Below are 21,220 nucleotides of genomic sequence, written 5' to 3' on the forward strand. Positions count from 1 at the left end.
ATCAGTTAGACAGACAGTAACTTTCAGCTGTGCTTTTATAGGTCTTTAATGCTTATATAAGAAAGTATATGATTGCTCTTCAAGGATGAGGAGCTCTGAACTTCCAAGTACAGATTTTACCAATTTAAGACAAACAGAATTTCTAAAAAGGATGGTTTAAAACCATGAGGAAACTTTATCAGTTAGACTCTCGGTATGCTGCTATACTAACAAATGTCCTGTCGTAAAGCCCTGAAAAAAGACAGCAGCTTGAAATAACTAGGAGAGTCTTAAGGTTCATATTACTTCCTTCCAAAGGTAAACTTAACTGTCTTCACCAGAGGTTTCCTGGTGTTGGCAAATTAATAATTTGATTCCAGTACAGAGGGATATTTCTTGTATATTGCAGTGTCGCTGTGGAAAGTGGTTAATGCTCTTCTGTCTGCTTAATGACATATTCCTGGTCATGAAAAATGATACATAGACAGACTTTGGCCAGACAAAAAAATGCTGTTTTGATTTGATGTGTTAATTCAATTATGATTTTAACAACACATTACAAAAAGACTGTGTTGAAATAATATAAGGCAAAAAATTCTGTCTTTTGGATTGTACATGCAGTTTGCTTATGTTCTAGAGGCAGTGACCTTTGTAAAGTGGATCCTTGTGTTGATCTACCTTTTAGCTACTTCAGCTGCCTAGGGTGTTAGCCTTTAAAGTAGCTGTTGCATGCCCTTGATTGAATATATCATATGACAGTGATGCAGCATGGCAAAATATCAGCTGTTAGAAAATCCTAATGTTTCAAATGAGAAGGAAAAAGTAATTGTATCTGCAGGGAGGTTGATTGCTTTTTTTCGTAAAAAAATTGTTTACAGATTAGTAGTACGGGTATGTCAAAAGGAAGGTGGGTTAAACTATGTAGCAGTAGCAGTTAACAGAATTTGGTGACAAACAACTTACTCCTTCTTCTGAAATGGGATAACAAAAGGGTGGTTTTTTTTTTTTAAAGGCTGATAAATTAAAAAGCAACCTTTTAATATGAAACTTCCTTAAGGTCCAAGCTTCATATTTTTGTGCTGGGAGTATCCCAGTCAGTATGCTAAACAGAGTACATGTGTAGGAGCACATGGATGTACCTGACCAGGTAAGAGTTGCCAAAGGACTGTATGGCACAGGATGCTGTCACCAGCAGTAGATGCCTAGGGAAGAATGCAAGAACAAGTGAGCATAGACTGATACTTCCCCTGAATACTCTTAGTATTTGCTGATCTGCGACTTGGCCATTTGTGAGCCAAAAGTGATGATTCTGTATTTACTAAGTCTTTAATGGATTTCTCCTCTGTGAATTTCTTCAACGCTTTTTGAGCCCGTGTAAATTTTCAGAATACATAGTTAAGGCACAGTTAAACTGTAGAAACATTTCCCAAAAGCGACTATGAACCTTCATTTTGAAACTTACACTTGCTAAGTTCAGTTCACGTTCCCAGTCCTTGACTCCGAGAACAACCATTACCCCTCTTTATCTTCTTGATTCTGTTAGTGATCTTCCACCATATTTCTTTCCAGGCTGAATAACTGTAGTCTGTTTAATAATTGCTTGTGTGGAAGCTAATTCATGCCTTTGGTCTGTCTATACCTTTTCCCAAGCCAGCTGTAGGGTTTTTAAGATGGAGAAATTCACAGAGCATTCAAGGTGTAGGCAAACTATGGATTTATACAGCAGCATAATGATGTTTTTATTCTTTATTCATTTGTTAATAATTTCTAGCATTCAAATTCCTTTTCCTGATGTTGATCTGATATCTTTATAGAACTGCTATGCTTCAAGGATCTCATTCATTTGTAGACAAAGTAGGTATTTGCATCTCCTGTTCTAGCTGAATCAATGAACTGAAGACTAATTGGATGTGCACATTTGTCTCTTTGAACGGAGGAGAAAGTTGTATAGAAGATAAAACCTTTTTTGAGGCAACAATATGGAGTTCTGAAAGAACATGTTTAATTACAGCTGCTTACTGCTTTTGACAGAGAACCTAAAGAATGAACCACAAGAAAGAACGAAAAATTTCAAAGATGCCAAGATAGGAATAGCTTGTTAAATGAGAGATTAGAGGCTTCCCGGTGTGTCAGAGACAACCGATGAACTTAAAAACCCCAGGAATGTTCAGCAGGAGGACTGATTGTTTTTTCCATACCCCCCATAGAGAAAGCTGGGTTAGAGAGACTTACAAAGTTTTTTATTTTTCTTTTCAGTCTGTGGGTAATCAATAGGTAGTATTTTGCCTTGATGGGTCTGTCTAGCTGCAAACTTACAGTCACAGTTTTATAAAGAGAAATTTTTACAACTATAAAAACCACTTGTGCTTGGGTCATTAATGTGGCTGGAAACAATGGGGCCTAAGCTTCCAAAAGATGATACTGAAGAGTAGCGGGATATGACTCTTAAGTGAAATGCAAAATTGAATCTACAGTGGATGCAGAACTGTTACTTGAGGAATTTGCCCTAAAGAGATTTCATTCAAATTTATGATATGCCATTATGAAATGCTGACTTGTACTGTCACTTTTATTTCCTGTTCTTCGTATAAAGAAGCAATAAGATGAACTTAGATGGGAAAACAGTACTATTATTAACACTGCTTTGAAATGCAGTACAACTGTATTCGTGGACCAGAAGTGTTCCCGGTTTTGTTTCACAAATAATACTATCTTATGGTATTTTGCATGTTTCCTTGGGACTTCTCATCAAATACTGATATAAACATTGATTTGTATGAGAATAGCCTGAAACAATAATACTGCATGCTGAGAATTCTATAAATTGCAAGGGAAACCTTAGCTACCTTCAATGTTAATCTGATTAATTGTGAGTCATCTCAATTGCAGTGACTAATAGTTAAATAAAGTTAAGTAATTCTGTCATGTTTCACTGGATGTTGTTGAATTGTTCCTTTCTTCCAGCAGAAATTCATGCCCTTGTGCTATACTTCTTCCCTGAAGCACTCACTCTTAGTGTCATTATAAAAACACAAAGGCCAGTAGGGGCTGCGATTTAACATTTCTCCTAAATGTGGCAACAAAATGAGAATACTGAAGCTTAAGGAAATAGTAAAATGTCTCCACCAAGATGAGCCACTTGGAATGCAGAAGAGACCTAGGCTGTCCCACACCTTTTCAAGGTGATGCTTTGCAACTGAAAAGATTTCTGTGGCTTCTCCAGGACCATGACGTAGTGATCTCAAGATGAGGAGTTCAAACACAGCCCTAAGCAATGACATTTGAAAGTCAAAAAAGCATCCAAAGCCCACAGTGGGAACTGGCATGGTCATGTGTTTGTGGAGTTGATAAATATTTGTGTAGCATGACGTGGGGACAGAGAGCATGGGGAGATGCAAATGCACATGGGACAGGTAATGGTTCAGGGAATGTTGTGTAAGTCTTGTACCGTGGGCATGCTGATCTGCTCTAAGAGCAGCTGTAACACGGAGCTCTCAGCTTGTGCCCAGATAATTCACCGACTCACAGCCATACTGGCTGAAGCAGTTACATAATTAAATTTATTTAACTATTTAAATAAATTAACTGCAAGGGTTAAATAGTCAGGTTTGCCCATCCGTGCCAAAGGAGCAGGAGCTGTTAGCAATGAAAAGAGTAAAGGGGACTGACTGCCAATCAATCTCAAATACTTCTGAATCAGTTGGACTCTGTCTGGTGCCAGCTCAGGGATAGCAATACCTGTTAAGGGATGGGAGTGCATGGGTGTGCAATTCTCCTTCCAGACACAGTAACACAGTTTCCTTCTGTGGACAGCTGCCAGTGCCTAGAGAGAGCAAGGAAGAGCTGTTAGCTCTTGATCATCCTGCTCAGGGTGGGATTTCCAGGACAAAGGATCTCTGCAACTTCCCTTGTGTTCCCAAGAGAAGCCATCTACCTTTCCCCTGACTCAGCCCGGAGTTAACAGTGATCTTCTATTCTCTGTTGGGACTGCCCCAAACAGAATTTTAAAGTTTTTCATATCAGTATGGGGTCTGTGTAGAGAGAAGAGGAAGAAAGGAAAGAAAGCAAGCAAGCAGGTCCAAATCCCACACCAGGGAGGGAGGACAGGTGTCATTCTCTACACTTCATATGTGAGGAAGTAAAGCTTGCTCACAGTGATATGTGTTTGCTCACAGTCTTTCTTCTGTTTTTCTGACGCCCTCTGCAACTTCTGTCTTCAGTCAGTCATCCTTGCTGTAAGTTTTGTGGGTTTTTTTCAAATTGTAATTAGATAATCTTCCAGATGCTTGGGGATGTCTTTGTCAGAGGAATTCCTGGAGAGATAACCCCTATTTGATGAGACTGAGAATTGCTGATCAAGGAATACAAAATATATGATTGTTTGCCAGCAACTGTTTTCAGGGAACCCTATGATGAAATATGTATATTTGTTCATTCAAAGGTGTAGGCACCATTTGAACCAACTTCCCTAAACATTTCATTTTTTACACTTTCTTTTGAGCGTACACTCACTCAGCACAGTGGCTCTTAGTCACCTGCAAAAGCCCTACATGTAATAGAGCTCACAGTGATCCCTGTGATGTGAACTACCCAACATCATGTAGTGTGGAGAAATGGAGGGTCTCTCCCTTAGTGGAGTGATAATCACTGTGCAGGTGACATGCATGTTAATACTTTTTATTAAAATAAAGTTGACTGTGTATTTCTACATTAATTCCAAACTGTCCTAAACATTGCAATGAATATTACTATTGCGATTTTTTTTTTAGTCATATATAAGCACAGAAGTCTTCTGCTTGAAGTTTTCTGCTTGAAGGAGTTAGAGTTGAAACTGATTTAATACATCAAAGAACATAGATCAGTTCTGCTACAGACGTCCTGTGTGTTTGTAAGAAAGTCACTTGAGATAGACAAGCCATACTCTCAACTCGGTTCTTATGATTTCAGCTAATGGTTGATTTCCTTTTTTCACACACTGCTATAGTGTTCTCTACTCTGGGTTAGACAAAAATCCCAACATTTTAATAAACAAAACTAATTTAAAGAAATTGTTAAACTTTTGAGCAGACCTTTTTCAGCTCTTCTGCTGAAGATGGATAATTATTTGTATGTAATATATATAATACTTAGGTTGTTTATTAGCATAGTAATGTATAGGGCATTATATAAATGTTACGTGCATATATATATATATATGCACACACACATAGTCCAGTTGTTAAGCTGTCAGCTTTAACAATGTATTGTTTCTGGGTAATTGGTCGGTCCTATATAAATATGTGTATTTCAAATACTGAAGTCACTATGGACCTGTTCAAGTTCTGTGTATGTGTCTTGATCTGTTAAAAGAAAAGCACTGAAAAACTTAAGGAAGTAACTGCAAGATTATTGTTTAGCTTTTATCTTTTATTCCCTGAATTTATCTTCAAGATTAATTCTGTTTTGCAGAAGGGATGAGAATCGATGTAGCAAGATGTCTGCAAACCAAGGCTGAAGCAATATAGTAGATATTTCTTTAGAATAGTTTTAAGCATTTACAAGTAAAAAAGGTCGAGGGAAAGGAGTGAAGTCAGAGCCAGTTGGAAGAGAGATGGTGACTTTTTAAACAAATAGCTGTAAGAAATGAGGTGTTGACAGAACTCAATAATGCGATACGTGGTGCTTTATTTCTTAGAACTCCAGCTTTTGATATCAAGTGATTACTTAAGAAACACTCCTTTTCGTTCAGAACATTATCTGCCTCTTAGGAGAGAAAGGGAAGCTTGAAATGTGAGCCAAAATTCTGGCATGCAGATCTCCAATGAAAGGGTCAAAATAAAGCGTTTAAAACCTTAAACCGTTGCTAAGAAGACCCTATTTTACATTCTTGAATGCATGGGATTGTCTCGAACAAGGAAGTATTGGAGCTGGAAGCAACATGGCACAGTGAGATGAAGCAGGGGCATGAGCGGGAATACTGTGGAGGTGAGGCATAAGTAGTCCAAGCACATGATTACAGAAATACACCAGCACTGCAGGTGCTATTAGGATTATATATAGGAAGAAAATCTACCTGAATTATGCTGGTTTGCCTCTAGACAGACTGATTTTACAGTTCTTCGCACAGTGCTTCAGATGCATCTGTTCACACAGCGTGCTCATCTTTTGGCTGAATACATAAGTACTGCTTGGTGTCTCATATATTGCCTCCCATACGCAAAAGTCATGCGTGTGCTCTGGCCTCTAACTCTTTTGCAGCAATTGAAAAAGATCAGTTAAGTCTTCCTCACCTTAAAGCTTCAAGTGTGTAACTATTTGGATAAACTTATTTCCCTTAAGTGAGTTATAGTGAAAAAAGGTAGTTAAGTATATGTAAACTGCTTTTCAGAGTTTACAAAGAACATGACTAGAAATTATCAGAAGGAGAAAGATGGCATTAACGCTCTGTCTGAGCACACTAATCTGATGTATTTAATGTCTTCATTTTTAATGTTTTCTTCTTCAATGGTTTTTATTTTGTTCCTGCCTAACTAGAGTAGCAAAACTGCCTTGAATGCAGTCATAAGATAAATCCTGTTCTGAGTGGCAGCCACTCTGTTGTTTCTCCTGGGAGCGATTATGGTGGTTAAATATTAATCATCCATTTTTAGATGCTTCTCCGAGCTAATGATGGCTGAGGCAGGGGGAGGTCTGTCTAGACATCTTAGTGGTCTGTCTTCTTGCCTAAACTTCAAAAATTGATACTTCTCTTTTGAAGAGGAATAGGCAGAATAAAGATAATACTTTGTATGTCTGAAACCCAGTATAATAAAGTGCCTGTCAGGCACTGTCAGTGTAATAAAGTCTGTCAGGTTGTTTAAAAATAAAGTTTTAAGAAGTTCGCTATGTTAAAGAAGCATCCATTTCAAGTAACACCTCTCAGACTATAAAAGCAATCTGCTCCCAGGTTATTCACATTTATTCAGCTAAGAGGGTCGCTGACCAGAGCTGGAGCCGTGGGCAAGACCACTGCTTGACAGGGATAGCAGGGAACTAAGGTTGGCATATGGGAAAGATCAGGTACTAAGGGTGAAGAAGAGCTTTCAACCTTTTTAAAGGTTATTTTTTTTAACTAACTTTACTTCCTTAATCAGATCTTTTAACTATCTAGTCTGACAACAGTGTGCTGTCACCACACATTTGGTCAAATAATCCTCTAGGACATTTAAACAGCAAGTTATTGCATAAGAGTTTACATTTTTATTTTATGAATGGTGATTTGGGGAGCTTGTCATTGAACTGTAACAGTCAAAAAAATCCTTTAACAAGGAGAAATTGTTCTATTAAAAGAACTAAACAGAAAAACTTACAAAAGTTTTTCACTGAAACCTCTATTCTTTTTTCCTTCTTAGTGGGTAGAGATTCATAAAAACTAAATGCATAAGATTAGAAAACATAGATAACTTGGCTGATAAGTTAACGATGAAAATCTAAAATTTACCATAGATTAGGATATATTGTCATATATCACAACAGCAGCTTTGAACGATCAGGACTGTTGTGCAAGAAAAAATAATCAAGTCTAAGCAGTTCTCTTTCAAAATTCCAAGGTAAGTAGCTGGGCATCATTCCAGTCTGGTGGAAAGTATTCTGATTGCAAGATGAGAGCACTTGACTTTCCAGCTGTTGCATGTATGCCTGCCTGAGTTTTGGCTTGCTCACAGGTGATTTAATACTGAGTTAACTATTAAGCAGGATAAGTTTACTTTGGGCATGTTTAGAATAAATAATGATTTTTGGCACATGGTAGGAAAAGAACATTTCATTCCTATGGCTTACACGTCTCCAGGCTTTAACCCTCTACAAGTCAAAAGATGTAATAGTGGTCTCACGTACAACTCAAGCATGCTTCTTAAGGATCCTTTTCATCTGCAGATGTAATAGATGTATTTTCCTTTTACAATTCTGGCTGTCATTGCTTTCAGGGCCAAATTCAGATGATGTCTAACTCACAGCATAATTTGTGTATCGGCAAATGTCAGTGCAGTCTGCCAAGTAGAGACAAGGCACATTTGTAGCAGAACAAATAAATTAGGAGAAGCTTCTTAGCCCATCTCCTTTGAAATGAAAGTTACATTGGAGTTGTCATTTTATTATGTGTCAAATGATAATTTGGATAATAAGATGATACAGTATTAGTTCTCTCAAGCCATTTTTTGTACCTTTTCACACAGTTCTAGCTCACATTTTTACATGCATTCCAATAAGCAGTCCTTGCAAATTTTTTTTGGAGTTACAGAGTGAGCTCTGTAAAGAGTGTGTTTGAATATCCTGCAGGGCAGGGGGACTAGATGATGTAAGGTCCTTTCTCTGTCGCGCTTATATGATTTTTTTTTTTCTTTGAAGGTTTTGCTTTTTCTGTTTGTACTTTTATATGTTGTTTCTTGTGTCACTTTATTAAACTTCAGATAATTTGTAAGATCAGTAGAGAAATATGCAGCCATTTACTCTTAATCACTGCTACAGTTTATTTTGAGGAGTATGTTTGCATCCAAGCCAAGGAACAGAAGAGGGGTTGACAGCTTCTATTTGGTCAGCTTGCTATGACTACATAGTTCACTTCCAGAGTGCCACCTACCTCGTCAAGTCATGCATGCAAAACAGAAGTGAATTAAAAGTGCTGTTTGAAGTGATTAAGATTTTTAAAAAAACCATTAATGGCTTTAAATGTATTGTTCTGTAGCTAAATCTCTGAATGAGCATTGTTGCTAGTCAAAACTTATTTCAGTTGCTAGTACCAAGATTATCACAGTTCAGAAAATTGATGTGATTCTAGGAATACATGATTGTCAACTTAAGATTCTGTTTCAGTAAATTATTAAAGTAACAAAAATGCTCCTGCTTCTTGTTTAATTTAATCTTGAATTGTGAATGTTGAGTTTTAGAACACAGAATGCAAATACTGTTTCTCTCACAAACACGCATAATGTGTGCATTTGTTTTCAGTATACATTTTGGAACTTTGTACCGAAAAATTTGTTTGAGCAATTCAGAAGAATAGCTAACTTCTATTTTCTCATCATTTTCCTTGTTCAGGTAAGCTATCCCCATTTTTCAACAAATTTCTGGACTACTCCTAAAAAACAAAGGAGTTGAAAAAGATTTAAAAATGCACTGGGTTTAGTGACTGCAGAGGTAAATGGTTGAGCCTGGACAGTCTTCTACACTGTTGATGTGACAGAAGGAGTTTTATTTCATTTCCAGGTTGTAAGTGTGAATCTAACCTAAAGAGAAGTTAACACCATCCTGGCTAACACCTTGATGGCAAGACATCTCTTGATAAAATTGAAAAGAATGAGTGTAATTTTTATTTTTACTTTGTAATAAACAAATATCCACATCAGTAAAACCATTGCTATAAATTATTCTGATTATAAAGTTTTGTTAGTTTTGCTAAATATTTTATAACAGATTGATGCCTTGCAGAAACTTTCCAACTCACTGTTATCAAAGCCTGTAGAGAAACAGAAATACAGATGCTTACACAAGGCTTGCTTAGGGTGATACACAAATATTTGTTTTAGTAATTATTACCTCAGAAAACTAGTTCGCTAATTCCTAGGTCTCTTCTTCCTGAACCTTTCACAATCACTTAAATGTGTTAAACAATAAAAATCTCACTGAGCTAAGTGAAAAGGTGTATTACTTTGCACACCAGATTCTGTAAAAATAAAAAGCTATGCAGATTCCCAGGACAGTTTAGATTTTCTTATGATTTGAACTCCCTCTCTGGATTCTACCTCTTTCTTTGTAATTGCAGAAGCCACAGCTCACTATTTCAGGATTTACCCCTTGCATGCATAAGAACAGCTGTATTGTTAAATGTGTAAAAACAGCGCCATGCTCATTTCTGATGCTGCTCAGTAATTTTGCCTCCAAAGCCACAGCTTTTCAGTCTGGTACTTACTTAACGTCTTGGCAAGCAAATATTTTTACTAGACTTTAATATCTGAATGTTAATGTGATCTAAATACAGTATTGTATCTTACAGCATATAGGAATTTTTCAAATGTTTTAGTATATATGTTCTTAAAACCATATTAAAAGTACCATTCTTTTTAATTAAAATTCCTTGGTGCTTTGTAGCATATTGGTGGAATGATTACTTGAAACGTCTTGCTTGAAAAATTGTGTGCTTACCTTCACAAAAATGTAACCAGAAAATATTTGATCCTTTTTTTGCAGTTAATTATTGATACACCTACCAGTCCAGTTACAAGTGGACTTCCACTTTTATTTGTTATCACTGTAACAGCTATCAAACAGGTGAGTAATTTAGTGAGCAAAAGTAAAACTAAAGAGAACATTGTTATTTGTTTTGCATTTCAATTTCCCTGCCTTTTTGTGTTAGGTTGTCTTAGGGCGGTGCCTAAAGAATGACTGCGATGAATTTTGACAGAGTAATTTTATTTTTGTTTCTTCAGTTTAAGTAGTATTGGTTGCTCTATGATGATGTCTACTAATTCAGCGCAAGCTTGTGAATTATTTTATAATTCTGATGTCCTTGTGTTCTGAGGAATCATCTACATGTTGTGTTAACTCAGCATAGTTTGACTTTTGTTTGTTTCTGAATAGCTATCTACATCCTGTTAGGTTTTTCCATAATGACTGAAAATGAATTTCAGTCATAAAGACTGAAAAACTTAGAAGATAAATCTGCTCTTACCTTTGCGGTTTCCTTAGCCTTTACAGTATAAACAGATAACAAAAATAATTTTGGTTCAAGTCTTCAGTATACGTTGATTGAATCTACAGTTCATAACGATAGCTGCAATGCTTTCTACAGATTAACACTGAACAGATGCTATTGTATTCTCTCATTTTTAATGTGCAAATTAATCCATAAAATTGAAGTATTTTTTAGAAATTAGTTCTTGCCACATAATCGAATGTAAAAGTTCCTAATAGAATTACATTATACAGTTATGGAATTGGATAGGTTTGCCATTTTTCTTTCAAGGTAGTACTACCAAAAGCAAAAGATTAAGGTAGCTTTTTGCTTGCTACTCTAATGCTGCAGTGCTACAGTTGACATGAGTGTGTAAATGTAGATGGGATCTTAATATTAATATTAAGATCTTAAAATTAATATAGATTAATATAGAATGTTTTAATTCATATGGGGATATTACAATCATATCTGCTTGTTATCAGAGCTTCTGATATTGCAAATTCAGTCTGTATCAGGAATGAGTCAAATGAGCTCGTGATTGCCCTTCTGTTGATTTAGCCAGAGCCAAATTTGTTGACTGTGAGTTTCAGGTCAGCTGCAGGTGGACAGAGGATACCTGATCTGGCCTAAGCCTTGCTAGTGCAAAGTTAATTCATCAAAATTTTTACTAAATTTGAACTAGCAAGTGATTTTATAAGTAGTACTTTGCATCTGGTGCCTACAACACTTCTGCCTTTACTGTAACATCTCACCATAGTTACAGAGTAGTTTCTAAAAATCTGGGCTCCTGAAGTAATAGACACAAATAAATGGTCTTTACAGTGATTTTGTTATGTGTTTGGCTTTTTGCCTTCAGTCCAATTTAATGATACTTGTTCCTGCAGGACAGCTATCAGTGTAAGAACTCAGTGGCACAATGAGTTCCTTTTCATGACTCAGTCTTCACTGTATGTCTGGGTCTGCATACCAGCCATTTCTTTCCTTCATTTCAGTGAATGGAATGTGCATGTGAAATGATAATCTGTGTAAGCAGCTTGACTTTAAGTGTCTTTTGCTGGGACGGTTGAAGGAGTTAGCACTTTTCATGGGCATAAGAAAGATCTCTCATGTCATGCTTCAAGAAAATGTTGTCTTTTGGGGAAAAAGGTCCCATGAAGTAGTTGGAACATCAAGGCAGTTTCTAGGTCAGAACACTCCTCATTTTAGCTCAAAACTTGTAGAAGGGAGTCTGTACTTCTTACATGCCTCTGGACTATGATGATAAAACAGTGACTAAGAAAAATGAGGATGTGGTGCATTGACCCTGGCCTGCAGTCAGACACCTACCCAGCCTCTCGCTCACTCCTCTTTCCCGTGGAAAACAGAGGGAAGGTGAAAAGACTTATATATCGCGTTAGTGGCACTTTAATAGGGAAAGCGACAGCTTGCTCATCACCATAAACCACAAGCCAAGCAAAATGAGGAATTCATTTGCTATTTCTCATCGGCAGGCAGATGTCCAGCTACTTTCTGGAGAGCAGGGCCTCAGCACGTGTAATGCTTGCTTAGAAGGACAAATGCCATCAGCAAAAATGACCCGTTTCTACCTGCTTTCCCTGAGCTTTTCTTGCTGAGCGCAATGTCATATGGTGCGGAATATCCCCTTGATCAGTTTGGATCTGCCATCCAGGCAGTGTCCCCTCCCAGCCTCTTGCCCGCCCCCAGCCAACGGACCTGTTTTTGGTGTGGGGAGAGAAAGCTTTGATGCGGTGCAAGCCTTGTTCAGCAGTAGCCAGAACACTGGGGTGTAACCAACACTGTTTTAGCTGCAAGTAAAAAGCACAGCAGCACATGAGCTGCTGTAAGGGAAGTTAACTCCATCCCAGCCAGATCCAGAGCAGCGGGTAATTTGGATTGTCTCTTCACAGGATAACTGATTACCTTCACAGTCTTTATGATAAATGCAGACTTTTCCTTCATTAGTTTTCAAAGAAACTATGGAAAGCAGTGCTTCCATTTCTTTACAGTGCTAACTATACACAATGAATATATTCTATAGTACAATTTAGCTTTTGCTGGTGAGCAAAAGTTGTGATACATGCAATAGCTAGTATTTTAAGTGTGGCTTTCCCACTCTTAAGATGTAAAATGTTACCCGTTGGAGTCTTACTGTAGTTTGATAGTGCCCTACCAAAGCCTGGATTGTGACATGCTGTGCCTAGTACTGCAGTTCTGTCTGTCAGCCTGAGTCTTTCTCCCAGCAACTGGTGTAGACTTTGGGACCTGCTTGAGGAGCTGTACAGGCCCCTGGAATTATGTTACACTAAATTTATAAAGACTCTGTGAGTTCTCAGATTATCTCTAAGAGCATCCAAGGTAGTGACACTTTAGTTCTACATTGAGTTTTCAAATGTGCTCAAGAGAGTTAGATATAAAAATGCTGTGGAATACAAGTGGTATTTTCCATCTCTTAACCACTGGTGTCTTTGTGAGTCCCAATCTTTATCACGTGGCAGCACCTTTTGAATGGAAAGTTGCAGATTCCCTGTCCTTTACTTTGATTGTTTGTATAAAACACAAATTCATAGGGTAATGGAGCAATCAAAATCGGTTACTTGCAAAGCCTCTTGAAACAAAATTCTTTGGGACTATATGTATTGCATATAGTGTTAAAAATTCTGATATAATTGTATGACAGTCAGGAAATATGACCACCTTCAGTCATGTTGTCACTTTATCACCTTTCAAAATGGAGTCCTAGTCTTCCCAAATGGATTTTATACACGTTCAGCTTCTCAGCAACTGTTTCTATAAGTATTTTGCACTTGCTCAAGAGTCAGTAAAGCATGAGCAAGAGGTGATTACTTGAACACCAGAAATAGTTCTACACATTGTAAACATCCCTATTCATCAAAAAGTCTTCATTAAAAATATGTAATTTTGTTGACTAACTGTAACCGTGAATACTCTTTTTCATATATGTCCAACTTGACTGTATTACTGACGTGTATCACGATTTCACTTGTTCTAGTGAGAATATTTTCTCTTTATTTCCTTATCTTGATCAAGGATAACTTTTTAATTTTTTGTTGCAAGCTAGAGCTGTTCTTTGTCTTTATAGCCAAATGTGCATCACTACATCATTCCATTTCACTGTTTTCTAGGGTTATGAAGATTGGCTTCGACATAAAGCTGACAATGCAATGAACCAATGCCCTGTTCATTTCATTCAACATGGTAAACTGGTTAGAAAGCAAAGCCGAAAATTAAGAGTAAGTAATTAACTCTAACAGATCTTAGGAGTCAGGCTTCACACTTGTAAAACAAATTATACAGAAATGTAGTGCAGTGATGACATAGCCTTTATTACATTTAATGGAGATTAGGCCCACAATATACTAATTTTTAATTTAACACCTTTGAATAAATATTTTTAGAAGCTTGATACATTTCTTTTTTATCTTTGTGTTATTAACTCATCTCATGACTGTTCCTTTCATTTTCCATTTTTTAACTTGAAATTTCACTTGTGATTTGTCTTTTGTCATTTCTCCATTTTTGGCTCTGTGGTTGTGCACATTAATAATGCATTTAAGCCTGATCATGATAGTCAATGCTATGAGTTTGTCCTGTGTATCCAACGCTTACATATACAACAAATTCAGAATACTTTCTTCATTACCCTTCATATCTCTTCATCAGCCTTCTGAATGCTGCTACATTCCCGTCCTGGTATTTTGAAGGTATTTTCAGAAATTAATTTCTGCTGCTGCTGCTTTTTTTTTTTTTTTTTTAAATCAGATTAACTTTTCATCATTATTCTCTTTAGAACTCAGCAAATTTGGTGGATATTTGTTTGGAATTTCCTTATTTCAGATATCTTTGTTAGGGATATCTTTTTCTGCTCTGCCTTGTTTGGGCATAAATGGCTTCACAGAGTTCATAGCCTTTCTGCTGTGACCTTCCCTTTCAGTGTGATAGTTTCTGCCTAGGGCTTCTCAGTAATAAAAAAAAAAAAATGTTAAGGCATCACTTGCTGAGTATTTCATGTGTGTAACTAAACAGTTAAACATTCCAAATAAAAATAATCAAGTACCATATAACTGGAATTTGTATTCCATTAATTAGTCTGTTGCCCATATTTTCCCAATTTTGCCCCTATTCTTTGCCTTTCAGAGACTGTATTTTGAGCAATTAAATGGTAGGAGAGACAGACATAGGAAATATTTGCATGGAAAGAGATACCTGTATGTATGGGTAAATGGGTAAAATTCTCTAACCTGTATTACACAAGAAAACATACTAGACAGTATAAAGGTAGATTCTTCGGCACCTAAAGCCTGTGGACATTTGAATTGCTGAAAGAAGACATTTCTTTTTCATAGAATTACAGAGTGGTTGAGGCTGCAGACATATCTGCAGGTCATCTGGCCCACTCAGAGCTGGTTGCCCAGAACCATGTCCAGACAGGTTTTGAGTATCTCCAAGGAGGGAGACTCCACAGCCTCCCTGGGCAACCTGTGCCAGTGCTCAGTCACCCTAGTAGTGAAAACAACGTGAGGCCTCCCATGTTTCAAGCTGTGCCCACTGTCTCTTGTCCTGTCACTGAGCACCACTGCAATAAGCCTGGCTCCATCCTCTTTGCACCTGTAGCTGGCACAGTGGCAATTGTTGTCAGAACACCTTTTAAATTTTTATTAAGATGCTCTTTGCTAGTACTTTTAATTGGTTTGGGTTTTTTCCTTATTCCTGCCTTTTTTTCTTTTGAATAGTGTTTAGATTATTAACTTCTGTTTTAATAGGCTGTTGTATTATAGATTGTTCCTGGCTTTTGCAGGATGTTGTGGATGCTGTGGCTTACAGAGAGAATCTTGCTAAAATAATAAGGATCATTCAATACAATGATATGTGAAAATCAAAGGAAGGGGACTGTTGTGTCTTTATAAGTTGGACTAAAAAACTCACTTTCTGATGTGTAAATGTTTTCAGTGGCAACTTCAAAAACTCTAGGCACAGCGGGCATTTTTTCTTATCCTTATTCTTGTAGTGACACTTCTGTCGGGAGGGATTTGTTTGCTAAACTGCCCTCCCGACTTTCTCTTTTGCTAGATTCAATGTTCTGAAGAATTCTGATTTTTCCTTTTATGGCATCTGTAGAGGTGGTTAAACTTGCAGTAATATCACTGTGGTTTAGGTAGCTGGTAAGTAAATTAATGTTGTTTTCAGTGGTAAAGAGAGCTCGCAAAATCAAAAAGTTAAGTGATGTTCCTACAGTTTGTTCTAGGAATAGATGAATTCTCTGTCACCTGACAGTTCATTCAAGATAATTGCCTAACAGTGTTTTGAGTGGTTTTGTAACGTTCTCACTTAGAGGGCTTTATTATAGTTTATATAGTCTTTCATAATTAATGATTTTGTGGCAAAAAGGCAGGTTGTCTTGAAAACATGTCTTGGAGGAATAAGGCAATTTGAATAGTAGTCTGGTCCATTAAGGTTCACTGCTTTTCAGGGTGAAGGCTGTATGTTGTTCAGGCTGGCTCCAGCTGAGACATTCACTGCCTCTGGTTCCAAACCTACCCCTTCTCTGTCTCACTATGTTATCTTCACTTGCCTGAGTCTGCAGAATGTTACATGAGAAGTCATTTAATCAAAAGGAAATACGTGAGGAAATTAATCCCTTTCTCCATTTGAACAGCCCAAAACTTTTTATTATCGGTTAAAAGTGCAGCCTTTTTGCTCTAGAAAGGAAGTATCCAATTGTCATTATGCTGTTTTAATACATCTCTAATTTCTGTTCAGAGACTGAAAATTAGTAAACCCTACAGCTTATAATTTTCAAAAAGACACCATAATTTACACAAAAGATGGAAAATAACTTACTGAAGTATCCATTAGTTTTCATACCTGATTGTTGCAGGTATGCTTAGCAACTTGCATTCTTCTATGCCATATGTACAATCGGCAGTTTTTCATTGCTGTTGGTTAAAAAGCACCTTTTTCATATCTACAAGAAGTGAAATCTCTTTTGTTGTCATAATCCTAATTCTTCAGTACATGTTAATAAATCTTATCTAAGTTGTCACAATTTTATTTTTAGATGTTACTATTGTTAATTGTTATCAGACTCTTTTGCTTAACTCAACTGCTAAGGATATTGGGACTGAGCTTTTTTTAAGTGTATCATGAGAAAAATGATTAAGCTGAATCTTATGGTAATGAATTATGACATAAAATTATATTGAACAGATGTTGAGCTACATGAAAAATTGCAAAAATTACATGTTTTGATGGGATTTTTATTGAAATGTTGATATTCTTAAAACATGTAATAGATATTTTCTTTCTTTGTTCTTTTTTTTTTTTTTCCTACTCCTTTGAAAAACATTCTTAAAACATGTAATAGATCTTTTCTGGTTTTGTGGTTTTTTTTATATTCTCCTTTGAAAAAAATTACCTCCAAAAATGTATCAAAGGCTGGTTTTCTCAAATGTGTGGTTTAAAGTAATATTTTGAATTTATAGTTGATTGACTGTTCTGTGACACTCTTTAATATGCTGTAAGATAGTACCTGTGTTTGCATGAATAAAAGTTACTTTGCTCACCTTTAAACACGGATAAAAGTAGGATGGGCTTCTAGTCATAAATTCTGCTGAAAATGTGTCCGGTTTTCATTGGCAGACTTGGAATTCTTAGCTTTTTCAACTATCTCTAATTATAATATTTGGAGCTAGATGCTTATACTCAAGAGCCAACAAGAGTAGTTCACATCTCTAGCTGTTTTTGAAACAATATTTTGTTGTATTTAGTCTTAAAATGCGGATAGTATCTTCTGTCTCTCAAATAACATTGCAAAACTTAGTAAGACAGCACTTGCCAAAATGGTTATCCTGAGAGGAAATTTAGTACACAGTAGACCTCAGATGTTCGACGAGGTGTAGTTCAGTTTTTCAGATATATTTCTGTCGTTCTCTGCTCCTACGGTAAAATCTTGGTGTAAATAAAGATTGATGTTTTTTCAAAATATTTGAGTGAACCTAGGTTTTGATTTTGAAATCTGAAATTTGGGCTGCTACATAAATGATCAATGCATTTTATTTTGTTGTGTTTTTTTCCCTAGGTTGGAGATATTGTAATGGTAAAAGAAGATGAAACATTCCCATGTGACTTAATATTTCTATCAAGTAGTAGAGGAGATGGAACATGTTTTGTTACAACAGCTAGTTTGGATGGTGAATCCAGTCATAAAGTAATTAAATGTTCTACATTTTCTTTTTAAGGCAAAGTTTGCTTTTAATTTTTTATGCAGGTTGCAACATGACTTCATGCTTATATGTCTGAGCAGATACACTAAGTTGTGTAGCTTATGTTTCCACCAGTTGACTTCATTTTTCTAAAAATATCATTATTTTATGGGAAGCTTTAAAATTTATTTAGTTGTGATTTTGTTTGTGTCCAGTACAGGCATGCAGATGACAGAGATAATGCACAAACTTCTTTGTACTTAAATGCTTTCATGGTGACCTTATTTGAGTACACTGCAAAATACTTGCATATAATGTGCAAAGATGCCCAATTAGGAGCATTTAAAGATGCATCTTATTTTAACTATGATTTCTTGTGTAAAAGTCAGTAAATCTATTTCATGCTGAGCTGAAGTATATGTTAAGATTAATGTCTTGTGTATCTGTCCTTCCTTTCTAAATCTTATTTACACCTTTTTATTGACTCCAGACTTACTATGCTGTTCAAGATACAAAGGCATTTCACAATGAACAAGAAATCGATGCACTACATGCTACCATTGAATGTGAACAACCTCAGCCTGACCTTTATAAGTAAGAAAGTAATTCTTACCTGTTTCGTTAAAGGTACCCTAACAATAAATTATAAAAATAAAATGAAAAGCTAGTGGCTGCATGTGGCTGGTTAGAGTGGGCCCCACAGTGAGCTTGAAGTCAGGTTAGGCTTCCATCCATGCTCCTTTCCTGCAGGTAGCTCGCTGGACTGCTCTAGTGCAGTGGTTTCCGAAGGGGAGCACACAAGATGATCCACTGGGGTGTGTGATGAAAATTTTAGAACTTCTATTTCTAGTTGGTTTTTTAAATCTAAAAAATAAGGAAGAAATTAAGCTTAAATAACATCTAATATATTTCTTGACACTGGCACTCTTACTCTGTATGTCAGTCCCATGCCACGTAGAGTTTATGTGGAGTATCCGGGGAGGAGATGTTGTTCTACCATGCAGAGAGGTTGCCATTGGCACCCTCACTTGTTCCTGTGCTTTCAGCATATTGCAAAGTATTGCAGTTTGTGTGTGCCTGGTTAAGTGGATTTATGGGTTGTACTATCTAGTTTTAACTAAAGTAACCCTCACAAAATGGTCAAGTGGCCATGAAAAGATTCCTGCAAAGAAACCATGGATTGAATACTAACAATGCAAGCACAAGTCAACAACAATGAAAGGGCAAACACTTCCACTCCTGGTACGAGCCACATTACAAGGTAACATCACATACAAGCCACATCAGCTACATTACAAGGTAAAACCAATGCCATTCTAATCAGATCTGACAAGAAATTGTCCAGAAAAATTTCAAATTGTCAAGACACTTTGAAGTAGGGATTTACATCTCTTATTGTTAACAATGAACCTCACCACACATGCTTTAAGATATTAGCTAATGACAGCATGAAGCCATCATGATTAGCAAGAGATTTAAAAATTAAGCATCCAGAACATGAAGCAAAATAGCTGTAGTTTTTTAGCAATGTTTAAAGTCATGCAATATTCGATATTTAACAACAGTGCTGAACAAAATTTCACTATAACTTAATGATAAAACATTAGAAGCCTTTTTTCGAGTTTCTTTCTAAATAATGAAGGACAAAACCCCACATACCATTGAGGAAACACTTGTTCCTGCTGTAGTAAAAATAGCTGAAATAATACACAGAAAACAAACTAAAATGCACTTTTTTTGTCAACAAACACTGTTGGAAGATGCAGAGAAAACATTGCTTATTTCTGAGTTGTGGAGGTATCTCTCTTCCCTGATCTCAGTGACCAAGGAACTGGCCTATAAATCTGCAAGAGAATGGATCCTTTAGAAGACTAATCCTGTGAATCACTTGATCCTTTTTTAAATATCTGGCTCATAAAGCGAATGGTTGGAAGTTGAAGCTCATGCTATTGTAGATGGTGGAATTTGTTGGGACAACTGTTGACACGTGAATGAGGATGCTTATTGGTAGACAGTTTCTATCTTTGCTAATTTTTACTTGGCACTTTTTAACAAACTACAGTAGTGATCCTTTCCAAAGGCACATGGTCATTTTCTATCATGATGAATCATAACAAACTGTACAGTGTTATTAGATGTGGCTCTACGGTGTTGTATATACTCTCAGCAGGCAGGTCACCAGTTCTCTGAGCCTGAGAGGTTCCCTTTCAGGGTAACAGATGCACCAGCTCCTCCCATAGTTTCCTCTGCCATCCAGAATGCTAATGTCTGCCTTAATCCCTTTTGATTTGAGTTTATCCACTTGGACAGTGGTATTGCAAACACAGTGTACTGGGTCTGACTGGAATGGAGTAAATCTTCTTCACAGCAGCCCGTGTGTTTTAGTGTTTTTGATTTGTGACTGTTAATAACACACCAGTGTTTTAGCTGTTGCTGAAAAGTGCTTGCACAGTGTCAAGGCTTTCTCTGTTTCTCACTCTGCCCCCCAGCAAGTAGGCTGGGGGTGGGCAAGAGGCTGGGGGTGGACACAGCCAGGGTGGCTGACCTCCGTGACCAGGGGAGTATTCTGTGCCATATAACGTCATGCTCGGCAGTAAAATTGTTTGGCGGCGGGGGGTAGTATTTCCAAAGTAGCTGTTGCTTGGAGACTGGCTGGGCATTGTTCTGCTTACAGGAGATGGTGAGTGGTTGCCTTTGTGTCAGTTGAGTTTTTTCCTTCACTTGTTAAACTGTCATCTTGTATCTCGCTTTTGCTCTTCCAGTTCTCTCCCCTATCCTGCTGGGGAGGGAATGAACAAGAAGCTAGTGGGTGCTTTGTCGCTCTCCAGGGTCAGCCCACCACGTACAGATAACATGTACTTAGAGATAGATATTCAGAGGGAAAATTGCTTATTGGCTTTATGCTTTTGGGTTTTTTGTTTTTAACTCAGTTGTAGGTTCTAGGTTTCGTAAAGGATAGTAAATGCGCTGGCTTACCACAGGTAGTTTAGGGAGTAAGAGCTCTTGTTATTTCTTGCTGATGGGTCTACTTAGAAGCTTTATTCCTAGTTCCATAATCTCTTATATCTCTTTATTTGCAAACTTTACGTTGACTTACTCTTCTGTGTATTTTTTTATTTACATGTTTTAGATATATACATATGTTTATGTTCTGGATAATCAGACCATGTTCAATTGGAAACTGCTAGCTGTAATAAAGAGTTTCTAGAAAATAGTTCTCAAATAACCTATTCCCATGTATATTTTAAAAAGTGAGCATATTTTGCTTTGTTTTTAAATATGTATGTGCAGTATATATGTCTGTATGTAGAGAGAATTCTATGTCCTTGTA

The 21,220-nt window shown here is 36.8% G+C and overlaps 1 protein-coding gene across 9 annotated transcripts in view; it reads left to right on the forward strand.

The window, feature by feature from the left end:
• Nucleotides 1-21,220, forward strand: part of ATP11A (ATPase phospholipid transporting 11A) — a 131,686-nt gene that overhangs the window by 64,687 nt on the left and 45,779 nt on the right. For all 9 annotated transcript variants that reach the window (XR_008730834.1, XM_055701725.1, XM_055701723.1 and 6 more), the window contains exons 3-7: nucleotides 8,944-9,033; nucleotides 10,183-10,263; nucleotides 13,813-13,920; nucleotides 17,766-17,894; nucleotides 18,380-18,483. Coding sequence is in view for 8 of the 9 variants with exons in the window: in XM_055701725.1 (XP_055557700.1) it covers nucleotides 8,944-9,033; nucleotides 10,183-10,263; nucleotides 13,813-13,920; nucleotides 17,766-17,894; nucleotides 18,380-18,483 (512 nt within the window). In the remaining variant the exon portion in view is untranslated. The remainder of the gene's footprint in view (nucleotides 1-8,943; nucleotides 9,034-10,182; nucleotides 10,264-13,812; nucleotides 13,921-17,765; nucleotides 17,895-18,379; nucleotides 18,484-21,220) is intronic.

Source organism: Falco cherrug, chromosome 2 (assembly GCF_023634085.1).
Source record: "Falco cherrug isolate bFalChe1 chromosome 2, bFalChe1.pri, whole genome shotgun sequence".
NCBI lineage: Eukaryota > Metazoa > Chordata > Aves > Falconiformes > Falconidae > Falco > Falco cherrug.